Genomic DNA, 18,010 nt, shown 5'->3' with positions numbered 1-18,010 from the left:
TTTTTTTTTTTTTTTTTTTTTTTTTTTTTTTTTTTTTTTTTTTTTTTGTTTCAGATTTATTTGGAATTGGGTCGTGCGGGAAGCAGCGTAAGTTTTCCAGTGTAGGCCACCTATTTTGGGCCATAAATTATTTTTTAAAATTCATTAATTAGATTAAGAATTAGTAATTTAGGCTAAATTAATAAAAATACTCATTAATTTTGTATTTTGTTTAAAAATATATTGTTAAAAAAATTCAATAGTATTCTTATATTTTTTTTTTTTTTAAAAAAAAGGTGTAAAATTATGTTATCATTTGTTTTAGATGACCACCACTAAAATTGAATTAAAAAACATGAACACAAAGGTGATCTAAGGAGACATAAGAAGAATATGATATTATTAGAAAAGGGGTTGTTGTTTGGTAAGATTGAAGAAATAAAGTGATGAGTATTGGGTGCCTAACATAAAAGAAAAACACACACAATTAGCTGATTGAATAACAACTCCCAAAAGTGTAAAATAATAACTTAGAAATGTTCGTTGTATCTTTGCCTCAATTATTGGATGCTTCCAAACATCCAAAACCCACCCCCACGTTCTTCAATGCCTTTTTCTATGTTAGTTTTTAAATAATAAGTCTATATTCACAATTAAGTTAAATATAAAATTCCAAAAATACTTGAGAGGAAGAAAGAAAAAAGTGGTTTTTAAGAGTTTGACAAGTTAAGGACGGTTTTACAATTTATTAACAAAGGAATAACTTGAAATAAACCAAATCCTAATTGAGTTTATAAGCTTAATTTTTTCTTAAAATATAACAATAAAAATTCAGCAAAATATATATGATTAAAATAAATATTTAAATATTTAAAATATCTCAACAAGCACCTAGTAGTTAGGATATTTGGCTTTCACCCAGAAGACCCGGGTTTGATTCCCGGCAAAATTTTGTTTTCTTATCCAAGTAATTAAGATTGCATACAGATTTAATGAGGGATGAATCTCATTGTTCATACGTTTTTGCCCTCCTTTATACAAGTTAGGCCTGACTATTGGGTAATCGCTTGGCTTCACAACTTGATATCAAAGAGTTTCATGGACAGTTTCCAGTTTGGGCAGCTTGAGCCCATTGGGTCTGCAACTGGTAGGTCGAGTGCCTCGTTCTTTTGACCACCCACGACACAAAGTGGACTCTAAAGTTTAGTATTCATCAATTTAGACCTTAAAAGTTCAAAACTTGTAACAAATTTGTTCCAAATTTTCATAAAAATTCAAGGGTCATTCTTATAGGCCTTCAAAGATTCCAAAGACGTATGAACAATGAGATTCATGAAACTCCTTGATATCAAGTTGTAACAAACTGTTTTCCATATTGACCTTGTTGCCACCAAAACGATGTTCAATCAAATCAAGCATTCAATGTTCTATGACGCTCGTAGAAGTTTAAAAATCACGGTCAAAGACTAATACAGAAAATCTAGGGAAGTACAAATAAACTAAGCAACAATCTGCATGATAAAGTAGCTGAAATAATTGAAACTCCCAAGAAGAAACAGTATCAGGCATCCAGAATCTTTAGGTTAATTAACAGAAGAAAGAAGACAATTCCAACATCGATCACGGCAGCTACAAAGTACTTTTTCGTGATATTTGATATCACCTCAACCTCCTCCTGGAAGAACACTAGGGAACATATATGGGAGAAGAGCTGGCTGCTTTATCAGTTATAAAGAAAAGGAGAAGAAAGTGAGCAGATACTTACCAGCGGTACACACTGCAGCATGAGAAACTCGTATTCTCTCGAATGAGATCTCTCACTGCGCCTAAATTCATGATTAAAATCACGGGGTCTCTCTATCGCGCGATTCAGAAGCGCCACGGTCATAACGTTAATCATCCTCCATTCTATCATTCTGATCATAACGATCTTGGTTACGATGGTCTTCTGGGTGATCATATTGTCCCCGACTACGGTTATGTTCAAAGTGATTGTAGTTTTGGTGATCAGGATCATTATCTGGGTGTCGATGCCCATACTCAGGCTGATCATACCACCCATGATCATCTTCTGTTTCAGCACGATCAATATCTCTGTCCCTATCACCATGTCTATCCTTTTCATATTTTGATTCCCGATTATAATCAGATTCCCTATCATGGGAGCGACCACGATCAGGGTCTGGAAATCCCCCTTCAAGATCCCGATCCCTCTCCCTATCTCTGTCGCGATGACGATCCCGATCACGACCTCTATCACGCTCATAGTCACGGCCTCGATCCCTTCCTCGATCACGTGTTCTATCGCGGTCATGGCCACGATCTCTCTCTTTGTCCCTTTCTCTGTCCCGATCTCTATCTCTAGTCCTATCACGATCTCTGTGATGCCTATCTTCTTTGACATCACGATCCTTAGATCTCTCACGGGAACGTTCATGAGACTTCTCTCTCTCTCTTTCTCTGTCTCTTCCCTTCTCATAAGACTTTTCCCTATCTCTGAAAATATTAAATCGAAGCCTAATTACGCAGAATCTAAAATTAACAATAAACTGAAGTTCCAGTCAAATGCTGAAACCATTAATTGAAAGAAGCACATATGTATTGGCACAAAATTTTCTAAAATGAAAAGAACATATGGAACATCATACCGCTCTCCATGGCGATCTTCACGAGCCCTAGGCTCCTCTGATCGAGATGGTGCACCAGACTGCTGTTGCTCCCTGTACAAATTACACAGATGCTTTCAGCGTATATAATCTTTATAAATTTTCAGTGATCACAAAAAATTAAGACTTTGCAAGATAAAAACACTGGATCGAGAATCATTATCACGCATTCATTATTGTTTTATAGTACAATAATCATCAATATTTCTCAATGCCTTGCACTAGAAAGAGCAGGAGTTGTTGACATCATATTAATTACCTTCCAGACTGCTTCTGGTTATTATCTTCGCCTCCCACTCTGGTAGTTCCAAGACCGCCACCCAGCCATCGAGGACGCCAATTCGGTACTGTTCTACCTCGCTCGACGTCCACAAGTACCCTTCTACCATCAATCTTCCTACCATCAGCTTGCTTATATGCAGCTGAGTAGTTTCAAATGGAGGTGAGTAAATTAATTATCTCCAAATGAAGGAACTAATCATTAATCGAATAGAAGGGTTAAAAATACAAATTAATTGAAACAAACCTTTCATATCTCTTTTGTGCGTGTACTCAATGAATGCGTAGCCTTTAGGTTTACCTGTCACTTTGTCCGTAATCAATCGGGCCTGCAAAACACAGAATATTTGCACAAACAAAAAAGTCATATTGCAGAAGAGAAGTTCAAATCTCTTTCCATTACACATTCTCGATGAAGATTTTATGAATTTATAGCTAGAGAAATACTGTAAGAAAGTTTATTATAAGCTAATCTTATTGGCACGGCAGACAGGCACTATGCCTAATTAGCCGTGCTCACCTTTAAATCATAGAGCTTCCATTGCGAGATGCATCATCACCAGCTAGAGTCAGGAAAAACTGATGTATTTGTGACCATTTTACCAGTTGTCGAACATAATAAACTCCCCTTACCAGGGAATTATTTTTCAAATAATGAAAAAGGTATATGTAATATAGGAAATACCAGGAAATCTTCTCAACGATGAGATTTTTTGATGCCTTTAAAACCAAAGGTACAACTTTTAGCAGCAGAAAATCTATGCAGTACAAAATTCAAAGGAGAAAGAGATGCTAATACTCCCATGTATTTTACCCAAGGCAGAATAATAAGTTGACAATCTCCATTGTTGCTCGAATATAAAGGCCAAAAGGCAAAGTACATCACTCCACTGCCCAACCTAAAATTTTCAGCTTTGTCATGCATGGTGAAGCCCACCATCTTTCAGGTCAGAGCCATAGAAATACCAAAATCATGAATAACATTTGGCTGAATGTAGACTACCTGCCTCCTTACCAGGAATTCTTGATGTATAGAATTTTACTAAGGAGTTTCCAATTAACATCATGCCTCAAGAATTAACTAACCCAATTACATCCGGGCAAAGACACGATCACTAAGAGGAAAATGAAATACACATCAAATTGATGACTGCATACCAGCAGCTTTACCTGAGAGACTATTAGGAGCTTGAATTACCAACGATGAATCCAGGAGGTGTTTGGCGTTAATCGTTATTCAAACTTATTTCCACCGTAAGGATCCAGACAGATGGAAATATGCTTTACCCCCAAAAAAAACTTACCCAGAAATTTGAAAACTTTAAATGGGGAGAAAGTTTTTGGGAAAAATAAAAAATAAAAAGTAAGAGATCTGTTTCGCATGTCGATACATAGTTTGGAAAGCCAGTGGAATATTTCTGATGGGTTATTCAAAGAGAAAGCATGAACTATTTAATTGTCACTACAACGAAAAACAATACAAGAAGACCTATTAACTGAAACCACACATGCAAATCAATGCTTAGACATACTACTAAACCAACCCATAGTGATTTAGAATGGAATAGATTCTAGTAAAATTTTCAGAAAAATGGACCAAAAACATGATAAGTACCCAAAAAATATTTCTCATAGTAAAATAAAGTATATAATTGACCACAAAAATATTAACCTCTTACCGAGCGCCCCATGAGGATGCTCAAATACCTACCCGTTTGATTGGCCCATAAGACTCAAACTCTCTTTTGATTCTGCTCTCAGTTGTCTCATAATTCTGCCAATGGGTAACAATGATTTTCAGTGTAACATTAAGCTTAGATTAAAGAATTATGTACACTACATTTTACACACCAGTCTAGCCACAAAGAGTGTTTTGTATGGATCACCAGTTACATTTGGATCATCACGTTCAAGATCTGCACATAAGTACATATGTAAGACACGACATTCAAATTTTTTACCTACAAATTAAGGGTAAGTACAGAAGAGATGTATCACATTTTGGCAGCTCCTCAACAGCTTTCTTCGCACCCTTTTCAATTCTCAGCAAGTGAATTCTAGCCCTCCTTTGTGCCTGAAAAGTTTCAGTTTCAGATTAATCAGATTCTTAAGTAGTTACGCCATAATTCTCATAGATGTATACACGATAAACCATCATTTTGAAAATTCAGTCTTCAGAAACTAATTAAGATCACTTTATTTTAAATGATAAAAACTTTTACTACAAATGTGCTAAAATAATCGACAGAGATACCACACTAAATAAGAGGCTGCACCTAAGTTCTTTTTAAAGAATTTTCCTGTATTTTAGTAACACAAGTTCAGTTATAACGTATTTATTTGATGTTGCTGTTGTTTAAAAGAAATCAAAGCATCGCTTACTAAAAAAATCATGGGCAAATGAATTGTTATACACTAACCTTAAAACTTACAAGCTACCTAATTTAAATTCCTAAAATTGTGTTTAAAGCAAACCATATTGCATCACAAGCTGCCAAACAGCCTCTAAGTTAAAACTATAAGCAATACTCACTTTCCTTACAATACATACATGTATTCAAAACATATATATTTTTGGGAGGGAACGAGATTCAATATTCAATGTTAAAAGGATTGGGGAAGGTAGTTCACACAGTCATTAAGAAGTAAATTATCTTACCGGAGTTTCACCCTTTAGAACAGGGGGAGAATATTCTGGATCATCAGGTTCAGCAAAATTACTCACAAACTGCGCCATCCCTTCAAAACGAAATGCGATAAAATTACATCCCTCGGCAAAAATAGTAAGGAAAAAACTACATTAAAAAAATTAATAAATACCATGCAAGTTTTGAAAAGTACTAAAAACCTGTTAATGGTGGACATTTTCTTTTCTCCGGTGGAGGTTTGAACTCCAAAGGCGGTCGGGGCTCAAAGAGCTTCAGGAGATTGGTCGTAAGACCAGTGGGATGACTCTGTCCAATCTGCACGAGAAGGAAAATTAAGAACCCGAGACATTCCATAGTCGAATGTTCTAAAAACACATCAGTTTCTTGGAAAACCATAATCTGAAATTTCGACCCCCGATGATAATATTAAGTCATCGTACCACACCATGCTGCTGTCGACTAGATGTTGTATTTTTCTCTTTTAATAAGACACGAGACATTTCATTGACAATACGTTGTTAGCGATCTATGAGTATTCAACGTAGAACTTAATTTATCATCTCTAAACAAAAAAAAAAAAACGAAAATCAATCATTATGAATACGCAACAACTATAACGACAACATCTATGCATAGTTTTGCGACACAACAACAAATTCTGAAACCCTAGCTAACTTCAATCAAACAAAAAAAGAACAATCGAAGGCTTCAAAATAAATGATGATAATAGTCGAAAACCTTCCACGTACCAGTTTGAGTTGAAGGACATTGGCACGATTCTGAGCCTTGGTACGAGTCTGAACCGCCGCGTTGGGATTCCGCATGAAGGCATCATCGTAGTCTCCCATGGCAGCACACGTTGGTTGCTCAGACTAATACGATTACAAATAATTTGATACCAGAAATCAAAGGGAGTGGACGGAGAACATTGGCGAGTGTTTTTTGCTCGGGATCTAGTTAGTACGGTCGGGTCGAAACGGAGGGAACTGGAAGAGGCGGAATAAAGCTGTATGGTTTTATCGAGGGTATTTATACACTTACTCTGCAAGGACTCCCAAATATTTTAACAATTCAACTCTACAAAATTCTTTAATATATAAGAAAATTAGAAAGACTTTAATTTTCAAAATTACTAGTAGGTGAAAAAATTAACACTATTAAGATGACTTTCTCCGATGTCTAAGTTTATTTATATACTATAATAACTTAAATATATCGTTAACCAATATAGTCTGTTTTGGTTAACAAATATAGTCTGTTTGGTAAATTCTGTGATTTTTAAAGCATGTCTACTAATAGATATTATCAACTTTAGTCAGCCACAAAGTTTTTAGAGAGACCGTGCTCTATAAAAACTGTGAGATCTCTTCTTTAAATAATGTGAGATCTCACAATTCATCTCTTTGAACTATGTTGGAGTTGACAGTGGACTCTTAGGTTGTCCTACTAATAGTAATCGAGGAATTGCACTAAGACATAATTAAAGTAAATTTGTTTAATTATATTACATTCGAAACCCAAAAAACAGGGAAAGTCCTATGCGCAATGAAAGAGAAGAAAACACAATCAAACCAAAACTAGGAGAAACAACAGCCACATACATTCAAAGGATAGACCCCAAATAGTTAAAGAAGAGAATCGTCAACCAAAGCACTGATCAGCCGGAAGAGGGCCGGGGATGTACCCCTGTTCGAAGTATTGCAACCCAAAAACGACCAAGATAGCCAATAAACTCAAGTACGACAGACCTTCCACCGCGCCCAATAGCCCAAAAGGGCCGTTGGGCAGGCCAGATCCAGTTTTCGTCTTCGTGTATGCCGACCAACCCACGATGCCCACCACCGCCAAGTAGCTGACGCCTTCCAATGCGCCGAGTGACCCGCCTGGCCCCGGCGGCAGCCCGCACCCGGTTGTTTTCAGGGTGTACAGCGACCAACCGATCACTGGGGTCGCCACTAACCCCCCGGCTATTGCCAACGTCTCTGCAATGCCCCCTTCGCTCTCGCTTCCTTCCTTTGCCATGGCCTGAATCTTCACTGCCGTCCGTGGATTCGCCGGTTTACAAAACGAATTCAAACGATTAACCGGCAATGCTCGAACTAAAGAGGATGATGACAGTAGCATCTTTCCCAACTTCCTCGACTATGTCCGGCTCTTTTGTGTGTGTGTGTGTGTGTGAGAGAGAGAGAGAGAGAGAGAGAAGTGGTGGGTTCTGTAAAGACCTTCCACCTTATCCATCCGAGGAATATCAAAAGGCATTTGATGAAAATCTGAACCAATGGTCTTCATTATACATCAGGAATTAAGAGTAAATAATCATAATCTGAAATTTTAATTCTACAGAACGTTACTCTTTTGTAACTTGGAAGCGAACTATACGGGCAAATCTAGATGGTTGGCAGTTCAGACATGTAAAAGACGAGAACTGTCGTGTGTGATGCATAAGAGTTCAAAACCATAACATGTTCGAGTTAATTATACATATGTACCTTAATCCTCGTTGGAAACACTGCAATTCTCCATGACAATTGAATTGCCGAGGCCTTACATTGGGAACTTCTAATCCATTTGCTTGGTCCTTCTCCTAAATAAACGCAAGGAAATGTTCGCTTCTACCAGAACATTACTATGAATCTACCTTTTTCATTTCAACATCGTACAGTTCCACTTAACCAATATAGCATAATTGGGTGGCGTCAAGCTTCATCCTCCTTCTGTTCTTATTGCTGGCTGGTGGAGTGCGGGTGCTCCTTAACAATATCCATTCCCTGGATATCACTTTGACTCTTCTTCCCAACAGTGCCTTTAGGAGGAGGATGTGGCTGACAAAAAGTTGATGACTTGTTAATTACAGGGTTATACATTCCACGGGATACAAATTTACTCTCATTATCTTCTTTGACTCTGGATGGATGACCCATGTCTGAGATCTCGGTGGATATATTAGGTTTAGTGTCTATCTGCTTGTCTTTCTCTGAAGACGTCCGTTCAAATGCATCAACTTTTGGAGCAGCAGAACGGCCTGAAGCAATTACAGTTGTGGGAAATGCCCTTTCTGGAGGGACAGCAGGAGTATAATTAGACGGAAGCAAATCATCCCAATTTTCTAGTAGCTCTTTGTAGACTTTCCGGAGGGTGACTTCAGTAAGACCTGTAACCTTACAAATTTCTGCTTGTGTCTTCCGTTTGTCTTCTAATTGGCAAGCTAAATATATAGCAGCAGCCGAGATGCTAATGGGATTCCTGCGAGTGCAGAAGCATTTGTTGATGACAACTTCCCCGATGTGAGTAGCCAGTTCCTAAAATTCATAGTTGTCAACAAGCATGATAGAGGGAAAATAAATAATAGATCACATGTTACCACATGCTTGGAGTTGTAAGGAGGGAAAGGTAAACGATCATTACTATATCCAATATTATTGTTGAGAAGAACTACCAATGCCAGTGGTCAAGCAGAATTTGAAACACATGAACACAAATTTTATTGTACAAATTTGTAACTTATCTGTTTTGACATAATGCATTCAAAACAAATAAAATTAAGGTTAAATTGCAACTTTAGTCCCTTTAAGGTTGGTGTCTATTTGGAAAGTTTAAATAAGAAAAGGTGAATCTATAGACCACATAGAAAGAGAATAACATTATCGGAATTTAAATTATTAAACAAGAAACAACTATTATCACTCTTGGAAAGTATAAGAAAACAAAGGGGAGATAAGACATTAAGCCACTCTAAGCCAAAGAAGACAGCAGAGAAGTGCTCTAATTGACACTTACCAAAAGCACATTGTAATTACTAAAACCTTAGAAGCAAAATGCTTTGGAACAGCGTGGTGAAAGCTATCTTTTGGAAGTTGTGGTTGAAAAAGAGATCCCAAGTCTTTGAAGGGATGAATAGACACAAAGCACAATTGTGAAAGATTTGAAAATTTTGCATAGGGCTACTTCAGAACTTCCGTTCGTTTTGTTAGGTGGGGGCGTGTCGTATTTTTCCTCATGTACTTCTCCCGAACTTCGTCTAGCCCTCTAAATTTATCCATAAGGATTCTACAACTCCTCATGAACCATGTACCACTGGTAGAGCATAAAAGTTTTATAAACTCCATAATGCCTTTTTACGTAGAGCATTTGAGAGTCCAATCAAAATAACCTTCAAGAGTTATTTGCAAAGAAATTTCTCCGTCATTTTTTGCCCCCAGTAAGGATACAGCACTTGTCCGTTTTCTCATGCCGTAGAAGTTTTGATCATATTGAACAGAATCAACTATTTACAGTCCAATGCATACCAATAAATAGGCCTTAACTTGGTCTAAGAAATGAAATTGAGGTACCTGAGCAGATTTATTGAGTTGAAGAAGCGTGCAGAACCTTGGCATATGGACTGAAATGGAATTGCTGTTGATAGGTTGACTTAATTGCAAAGCTTCTCCCAAAATCTTGATGTACTTCCCTATCTCTTTTTGGGGTACATTGGCTGCAATGGAGATTTCCTGTTATACTCACAGTATGCACCACTTTAGTTGTCGTATCAGTAGTGAAGTAAAGATGACAAAACATAGCTCAAAATCACAATTGGTAGAAGACACAACTCAAATTTCATAAGTGCAGAAAGGGGCTTGTACAGATAGCAACATATACGAGGATTAAAATTTTAAATTCTAACCTGAGAAAGTTAACCACTCCAAAATAATAATTTTGCAAGAAATCAGAGGAAGGATAACAATTGACTGAATATGTAGAACAAGCAAGGGAAATTCATGAAATTCGAACAAATCTTGCGGGTAGTTAGCACTTTTGTAAAGAAAATAAGAAAGATGTATGGTCAAAAGATGAACTTGAAAGCCATAGCCACGCCAACTATCAAAGAACAACATCAATGGACAATAGCTGCATAGATTTCTCAATTCATCTGCACAACAGTGAATTTCCCAAAATCTTCCTGAACTTTATGCGAGAACATCAAAACATATCATAACAAAACCAAGAATCAAACAACTTATTTAAAGTGAAATAAAGACCTGAAGGGTTCGGGGCTCCTGCGCCTCCCTAATTGCCTGAACAAGTGCAGCAGTGGCAAGCGCCTCAACGCTCCGGTTCCTTAAACAAGTAGCCGAACAGCAATCTCTAAACAACTTAAACGCATGCTCGGAAATATAGTAATCCAACCCCAAAAGAGAAGCCACATCGATAATCTGCATATAAGCCCTAAGGTTATCGACCACGACCGTCGACGACGACGGTAAATTGGCTGACGACGTAGACTCTAGGGTGCGCTCGAGCTCCGCAAGGTGACCGGAGAAGGAGAAGCAGGAGCGGAAGAAGAGTGGATTGTGCTCCAAGGACCATGTGGAGAAGGCTGTAATGAAGCCTGTGGGCTCGAAAGGATCCAAAACCTGATCGTTCTGGTGGTGGACCGGAGGGGAGGGTAGGTCGGAGGTGACGAGACAAAGGGGGTTATCTTGAGCGCGAAGGTGGAAGAGGTGATGAGGCTGGAATTGTCGCTCTTCAACAACGCGGCCGCATGAAACGCACTCGGTGATGGACTTGCCAGTGCTCGATGTGGCGCACCGCCCCTGCGCCGCCGAACAGTAGGGGCACTTCATTGTCGTCGTTACAGTACTGCTACGGATACAGATTCAGCGCGCATATGTTCTTCAGTGGTCGGGTAATCTCAATCCGATTTTGCAGGTCGATGGAATTCAAGTCAACTGCATCGCCTACCATTTATACTTTTTTGTTGTGGTTGTTAGGTTAAACCATAGTTTCCTCCTTTACTCGCTCGCACATTGGGTTATTCAAAATTTAGTTAAATTATAAGTTTATTTACTAACATTTATGTTTAGTTTATGTCAAAGAAGTTTGTTAAATTTAAAAACGAGTCTACGTGTAGTTAGAGTTGTGAGTCGATTTCAACACCGTCGTTGGTATTCATACTCTAAAGTTTCCATCGTTGTCGTCTGGTAATCAAAAGCCATCGATGTCTCAAGGTTTTAGCTCGAGAGAGTAGTCGTGCTGCAAGTGATAGAGGAGACTAAACTATTTGACATTTTCGATGTTAACTAAAAATTTCAACGGCCTATTAGACAAAAACATAAAATTTTATAGACTCAACTTATAATTTTACCTTAAATTATAATCTTTGATAGTTTAAGAAGTTTCTCCAATTAGAAATGAACATAAAATAATAATTCATTCTATCAGAAATTACGATGTATAAAACTTTAGACAAAGGATGGCATAGAAAGATCAATGTGAACGTAAAAATCTAAGAACCTTATCGAATAGAAAATCTAAGTTTCATAACCATATAACATGAGACATTAACATAGACACTCGACGACCAAAGCATCCGTAGTTGAAATTATCCAAAGTTCTAACCACAGAGAAACAAATTGAACCATGCAAACAACAACGGGTTGGAAGTGTAATAGTTTATGATGCTCTTCTACATGTTTAAATGATTGTCGAATATGAGACTTTCAATACTTATCTTTCACCTTTATAAATAACATTACCAAATATCACTCTAACATTCTACGCAAAAAGGCTGTTTGACCCATCTTGCAATACTGTAAGCAAAAGGGAAAAAAATCGAAGTTTGAAAGAATGTAGACTTGCCAGTCACTGCCTCCTACAAACAACTTCAGACAGCAATCTAGTGGCAGAAAAGGCAGAGTAGAGAGGCATCGAACCTTGGATCATCATGAACATCACCCATGTCACAGCTTACTCCCAGTTTTGATAGCTGTCCCCCTGCTTTTATCTGCTGCTATTTTCTGCATCTTTGTGAACTCTCGTGCACTCTGATAATAAGTATAAGAAAAGTAAAGAGCATAGAGGTTAGAGTACCTTGACAAGGAAAGGAACATGAGAAAGCATAGTTAATCATTTCTAAATGACACAAGCTTTGATCAGATACATGATTGCCTTTATCGGTTTTTGAAGCCTATTTAACCTGGGATACATGATTTCTAAATGAGACTGCTAGCAAATATTGTCCTCTTTGGACTTTCCCTTTCAGACTTCCTCTTAAGACTTTAAGCGCGTCTGCTAGGGAAAGGTTTCCACACCCTTATAAAGGGTATTTCATTCTCCTCTCCAACCAATGTAGGATATCATAATTCACCCCCCTTTAGGGCTCAGCGTCTTCACTGGCACTCGTTCCTTTCTCCAATCGATGTGGGACCCCTGCCAAATCCACCTCCCTTTGGAGCCCAGTGTCCTTACTGGCAACACCGTCTCCTCGCTAACACATTGTCCGGTGTCTGGCTCTGATACCATTTGTAACGGCCTAGGTCCACCGCTAGCAGATATTGTCCTCTTTGGGCTTTCCCTTTCGGAGTTCCCCTCAAGGCTTTAAAACGCGTCTGCTAGGGAAAGGTTTCCATACCCTCATAAAGGGTATTTCGTTCTCCTCCCCCAACCAATATGGAATATCACAACAATATATTTAGGTACAAGATAACCTCAACTTATATAAATCACAAGATCACACCCCAGTAATCAGTTCACAGTTTGCAAAAGTATCTAAAGAGCTTAATCTTTTTTAATCTGCAGAGTGGTATATAGGACAACAGACCTCACTGTCCTTAAAAGGCTAGTGATCATTGAAGAACAAGCAGTAGTCTCCTATTTGAGACCACTACAATTCTCTAACAGGCAGCTAAGTGAAAACGGTAATATAGCTTCAACTCTTATAATTTAAATCAGGTAGCCAAAGCTAGTTCCTCCCAACTTTTACAAATCCCCATATCATACCTCTAAAAAACAACTCTATATTAGGAAAAAACGACTTTCTTTTTTAGGCTGCAAGATGGCACAGAGGATAAAAACCTCCATGTCTTTATAAGCTAGTGATCATCGAAGAACAAACTGTAGTTTCCTACTTGAGATCACTAGTTCATTATCAGGCAGCTAAGCGAGGATGAAAAGTGAGTGGCCATCTACCTATCAACAATTGGCTGTGGAGGGAGGCACGCGAGCAGGTAAAAACCGTTGCAAAACTTAGACATGTCAATCATTGCTCCAAGATATCAAGCCTTTGGTAAAGAACCCCAAATTTGTCCCTTTGGGGACACTCGATAAAATTGGTTTACCGATGATGTATGGGAAAATTATCTACAATGCTAAAGAGTTATAGGAGTTACCAAGTTTCTGAATAGGAAACGACATCAGAAGTCAGGATTAAGATCCCATTCATCAAATGGAAACACAGGGCTGCACTAGATAGTCAATTGGTTCATTTGTGCTATAGTGCAAACTTGTGATAGCTTATAAATTTGCTATAGCTTTCACAAAATTGAAACTACAAGGGAACACGAAACACACAGGAAGTACTAGGAATCCAACTGCCCGCTAGAACCTTCCCCGCATGTCATGTTAAACAATGCTCCTCCAAGCAATATTTGACCGTTGTATCATGTTAAACACTACATGTATCATTCCCTAACTTCTTACGAGTTCAATGCGAATCATAGTCAACTGCAAATATGCAATCGCAACCGAAACTGAACCCCCATCCACATACACGAAGAGTGTGCTCAAAACCAACATGATATCTGTTCCAGGTAGTCCTCAGTTATCCCAAAAGGTGCAATCTCAGATGAATATGAAGATATTACCCGTGTCAAAATGAGTGGGTGGGGAGGGAGAGGCCGTACCATTAGCATTTAGTTTTAAGAAAACTTCCCACCTAATAACTACAAGAATTGCAACACTCAAGACTTAGGAGCGGGAAAAAAAAAAACTCAACTCCAACTCTTGCTGGTTTGTAATAATAGTTCATAGAATGCCCTAGATACCCTTTTCGTGTGCTACGAACATAAGATCATCAGGGGCTATTAAAACGTATGTATCAGAGAGTAAATAACCAACCGTGGATTGCTCCGAAGGCGTATCAAGAACAATGGAGTGCATAGACATCCGGGCGATCTCGGAGATAGCAGCCTCTCTATCACCAGGCACTTCACTGGTCAGGTCCTCGTACGCAGCCTCGAATGCCTCTTGCCAGAAACGCGGTAACCTGATCCGGCGATTATTTGTGTAAACGTCCCACATATGTTTCACTATCTTCTCCCTTTCCTCCATTTCCTAAAATTCAAAACCAACAATTGGAGGGAAAACCATGAAATCAATGTGTTAAATTCGATCAAGATCTGGCTCAGACATCAATAATAATTAGAGAGAGAGAGATACTAACAAGCACATCGAGATCATTAAGGAGGTTAAAATCGATATCATCAGATAGACCGTTGAGATTACCGACGGACCATCGAAGAGAGACGGTGCCGGTGAACATGGACCAAAATGCGAGCAACAAAATGGCAGTCAAGGCCCAGAACTTGTAGCGTCCTTTGCCGAATATACTCGAAACCGAGCTCTCTTTCTTCCCGGCACTCGCTATCGTCGTTGGAAGGACATCGTCGTCCTTCATATCGATCAACGACAATAAGAAGAAATATGATAAATCAAAATCCTCGAACCACTGCCGCAGAATCGATTTTAAGAAATACTGAGAAATTATGCCCTCGCCTTTTCCCACTGAATCAAAGAAGAGCCAGATTTGGACGGAGAACAGAGTTTCTTCTCTCACTGAAGAGAGAGGTGAAAAAAAGAAGGAAAGAGAGAGACAGAGAGACTTTTTAAAATATTATATTTGTGGGCCACCACATATAATTATATTTGATATCTCAATATCATAATAAAAATACGTGGAAGCATGAATCTTTGCTAATACTATCCAGCATAGGGCTATCCTTATCTGGGACCACCGACGCAATACGACGTCGGTTCAAAAAATTCAGTATCCAATAACTTTTCTCAGTTTCAAACAATCGCCAATGCGATTGATCCCTGAAAAAATCATCAAGACGACGACTAGATTAAGTGGAGGAGAGCGTCACAGCCTCTTAATTTGTGTTGTCGCGTCCGACAATATAATTGTGTTTTGAGACAGTTATCGAGTACGATGACTAGATTAAGTGGGGATGGGGATGACTAGATTAAGTGGGGAGAGCGTCACAAGCTCACTGAGAGAAAGTAGCTTGCGACATCCGACCATGTTTGGGCCACTAGGAGGAGAATGATGCATCATCCAATACACTATGAGTGTACATTAAAGATAAATCGAGACATATACAAAATTTAAGAGAACGAGGCGACACGAGTGTTGAAGGAGGTCAGGTAGGACCTCGACTATAACTTCAAAAGTCAAAGTTTCGATATGAATTTTGACATTAGATAAGAATATGAATTTCAAAGTTAGTTCAAATAAGTAATATAAGTTAATTTATTTGAAGTTATTAAAACACGATTTAATTTGATTCGATTTAATTCAACCTCTTAAAATTTCAAAAGTTTCCATTTTAACTCATAGGTTTTCTAATTAAACCAGAATGATAATTATAATCTAATTTAAACCACAACATTTATAAAGAAAAAGAGGGGGAAACATGTAGCAACGACACAATGACATGGCCGATATGGTTGACAATAAATTTGTACGTTTTTGTAAACAAACCTTAAAAAAATCAGATGCCGTATGAATGAAAATTACAAGCAATAACAAACCCGTTACGAACACGAAAAAATGAGCATGGTTCAACAATTAAGGCACTACTTCCAAGCAAGAAAGACGAGCAGGCAGCCTACTTACTCGTCCATGCCATCGTCTCCGTCTCCATCACCTTCATCTAAATCAAGATCAGCAAGCAACTCTTCAAGTGGTACTGAAGGTCCATCTTCCCCATCAGTCATTTCAGATGGTTGATATTCTCTATTTCGGTACAATGATATGTTGAACCTCAAATCTGGATTCTCCTCTAAGTCTCTCAAAAACTGTTCATACTCCGAGTTTTTCTTATCTTCATCTGCTCTACCTCTATCATCAACATCCATTTCAAGCGATTTAAGCTTCCATGCTCGAGGCTTTCCACGCTTCCTCTGGCGCTTTTCTTCATAACTCTTCTTGATTAAAATCGCCTCTGGAAGTTCGAGACCCTTGTATTTTTCTATCTCCATATCATTACTATTGGCTGCATAAAGGTCATAACCAAGGGCATAATCCCCAGGGTTCAAAATATGACCAAGATGGGTTCTTATGGAGAATATCGTGTCGTTCCTTCCAAAATCTGATACGCGAGCTACTTGAGCATAGGCCAACATATACTTAGAACCAGCAACATTGACTTCAGTAGAAACATTCTCAATATCTAATACAACATATTCCACAAGCTGCCTGCTAGTGAGTAGAGACCTAAAGGATGTCCTCCAATACTGATCAGCATCCAAGAAGCAGTACCTTAATGTGAATGGATCAAGTAAAGCAATCGCATTTGTAACTTTGGTGCAAATTACAAGAGGACCAAGATTGCCCAAACTAACAGCAACTTTAGGAGGCAAGCATATCAAATCCTCACGGCATATTGGCGATATTTCAACAGAGAAAGTGTGCTTATAGTTGTGAACGTTACTCTTTGAATCATGAGAAACGAGTTGTTTATCGCTGCGGCTCCTGATTGGAGCAACCTTTCCAATAAATTCCACAAACTTTACAGCATGACTTCTATTAGAAAAGAAAAAGTCAATACCTTCATCCATCTGTTTGATCCTTATGGCACTGGCAGCAGCACCATGCTTCAGTATCAGTTGCTCCAAGAAGAAAAATGTACGGCGGTGAGGGACGTGCTGCCTGAGTTGAACAGAAGCTACCCACTGGTCAGGGTTGGCCTGGACCCTTGCACAAGACTCACACAAGTGATCCTGTACAACATACTCGGCGACGTAGGACTGTTCCAAAATTGCTCCATGTAGGACCTCTTTCTGAACCTTCAACTTGACTTTGATCCTCTTGGAATGGGGTTCAGTCCAAACAAATTCAGCATGTACCAGTTTAACCTTATTCAAATTTTTTAACCTTTTGATACAGAATGTCAGTAGTTCCTTCGATTCTAATTGCGCTTTAAGCCAAGTTCGGGGTGGCTGCAAGTAACTCTCGCAATCTGGACAATGCATAATAGTCAATTGCTTCTGTAGGCCTTCGGTGATATCAACTTCAGAACACAAGCATTTGACGCACATATTGGCAGCATTTGGTGCCATGGGAATTCCACATTTGCAACATAAGACACTGCCAATGGTCTGTTGAACAGCAAACAATCCTGCTTCTCCAGCCATGGTTTATACTCCTAACAAAGATCACCAAAACAACACCAGTTAAATTCTAAAGCTTTTTTTATTGCAGAAAAGGTGAAAAAAGCTAATCTAGGCCAAAACATAACCCCTTGTTTGGAACCCCGGATTTGGAAGGATTAGAAATCAGTTTTGAAACCATTTCTGTTGTTTGGTTTGAATAAAAAAAGTTGAAATTCAGTCTAACTTGAAATCCCATTTTATATCGAAAAAATTCCATACAATATGAAAACTTCAAAAAAAAAAAAA

The 18,010-nt window shown here is 38.5% G+C and overlaps 5 protein-coding genes across 5 annotated transcripts in view; all 5 read right to left on the bottom strand.

Annotated features, from left to right (window-relative positions):
• Nucleotides 1-1,367: 1,367 nt before the first annotated feature.
• Nucleotides 1,368-6,614, bottom strand: LOC111453259 (U1 small nuclear ribonucleoprotein 70 kDa-like). The gene is made up of 10 exons (XM_023094296.1): nucleotides 6,322-6,614; nucleotides 5,773-5,887; nucleotides 5,584-5,663; nucleotides 4,923-4,998; nucleotides 4,776-4,840; nucleotides 4,636-4,698; nucleotides 3,172-3,253; nucleotides 2,905-3,067; nucleotides 2,628-2,699; nucleotides 1,368-2,475 (listed from the first exon to the last, which is right to left on the bottom strand). The coding sequence occupies exons 1-10, from the start codon at nucleotides 6,418-6,420 to the stop codon at nucleotides 1,872-1,874; spliced, it is 1,419 nt and encodes a 472-aa protein (XP_022950064.1). The 5' UTR covers nucleotides 6,421-6,614; the 3' UTR covers nucleotides 1,368-1,871.
• A 416-nt stretch (nucleotides 6,615-7,030) lies between these two features.
• On the bottom strand, nucleotides 7,031-7,813 carry LOC111453326. Its single transcript, XM_023094382.1, has one exon. It carries the CDS (start codon nucleotides 7,694-7,696, stop codon nucleotides 7,214-7,216), a length of 483 nt encoding a protein of 160 aa, XP_022950150.1. The 5' UTR covers nucleotides 7,697-7,813; the 3' UTR covers nucleotides 7,031-7,213.
• A 169-nt stretch (nucleotides 7,814-7,982) lies between these two features.
• On the bottom strand, nucleotides 7,983-11,336 carry LOC111453324 (plant-specific TFIIB-related protein 1). The gene is made up of 3 exons (XM_023094380.1): nucleotides 10,591-11,336; nucleotides 9,904-10,062; nucleotides 7,983-8,871 (listed from the first exon to the last, which is right to left on the bottom strand). The coding sequence occupies exons 1-3, from the start codon at nucleotides 11,173-11,175 to the stop codon at nucleotides 8,293-8,295; spliced, it is 1,323 nt and encodes a 440-aa protein (XP_022950148.1). The 5' UTR covers nucleotides 11,176-11,336; the 3' UTR covers nucleotides 7,983-8,292.
• Nucleotides 11,337-11,910: 574 nt separating this feature from the next.
• On the bottom strand, nucleotides 11,911-15,196 carry LOC111453325. The gene is made up of 3 exons (XM_023094381.1): nucleotides 14,772-15,196; nucleotides 14,447-14,662; nucleotides 11,911-12,375 (listed from the first exon to the last, which is right to left on the bottom strand). Exons 1-3 carry the CDS (start codon nucleotides 15,003-15,005, stop codon nucleotides 12,292-12,294), a joined length of 534 nt encoding a protein of 177 aa, XP_022950149.1. The 5' UTR covers nucleotides 15,006-15,196; the 3' UTR covers nucleotides 11,911-12,291.
• Nucleotides 15,197-15,983: 787 nt separating this feature from the next.
• Nucleotides 15,984-18,010, bottom strand: part of LOC111453698 (60S ribosomal export protein NMD3-like) — a 2,879-nt gene continuing 852 nt past the window's right edge. The window contains exon 2 of the mRNA XM_023094904.1: nucleotides 15,984-17,757. Within this exon, the coding sequence (XP_022950672.1) occupies nucleotides 16,223-17,746 (1,524 nt within the window). The 5' untranslated portion in view covers nucleotides 17,747-17,757 and the 3' untranslated portion in view covers nucleotides 15,984-16,222. The remainder of the gene's footprint in view (nucleotides 17,758-18,010) is intronic.

This window comes from Cucurbita moschata, unplaced genomic scaffold (genome assembly GCF_002738365.1).
Source record: "Cucurbita moschata cultivar Rifu unplaced genomic scaffold, Cmos_1.0 Cmo_Scf00015, whole genome shotgun sequence".
Lineage (NCBI taxonomy): Eukaryota > Viridiplantae > Streptophyta > Magnoliopsida > Cucurbitales > Cucurbitaceae > Cucurbita > Cucurbita moschata.
Note: the sequence above shows the minus strand (reverse complement) of the source record. Positions and strands in the feature narration are given on the sequence as shown.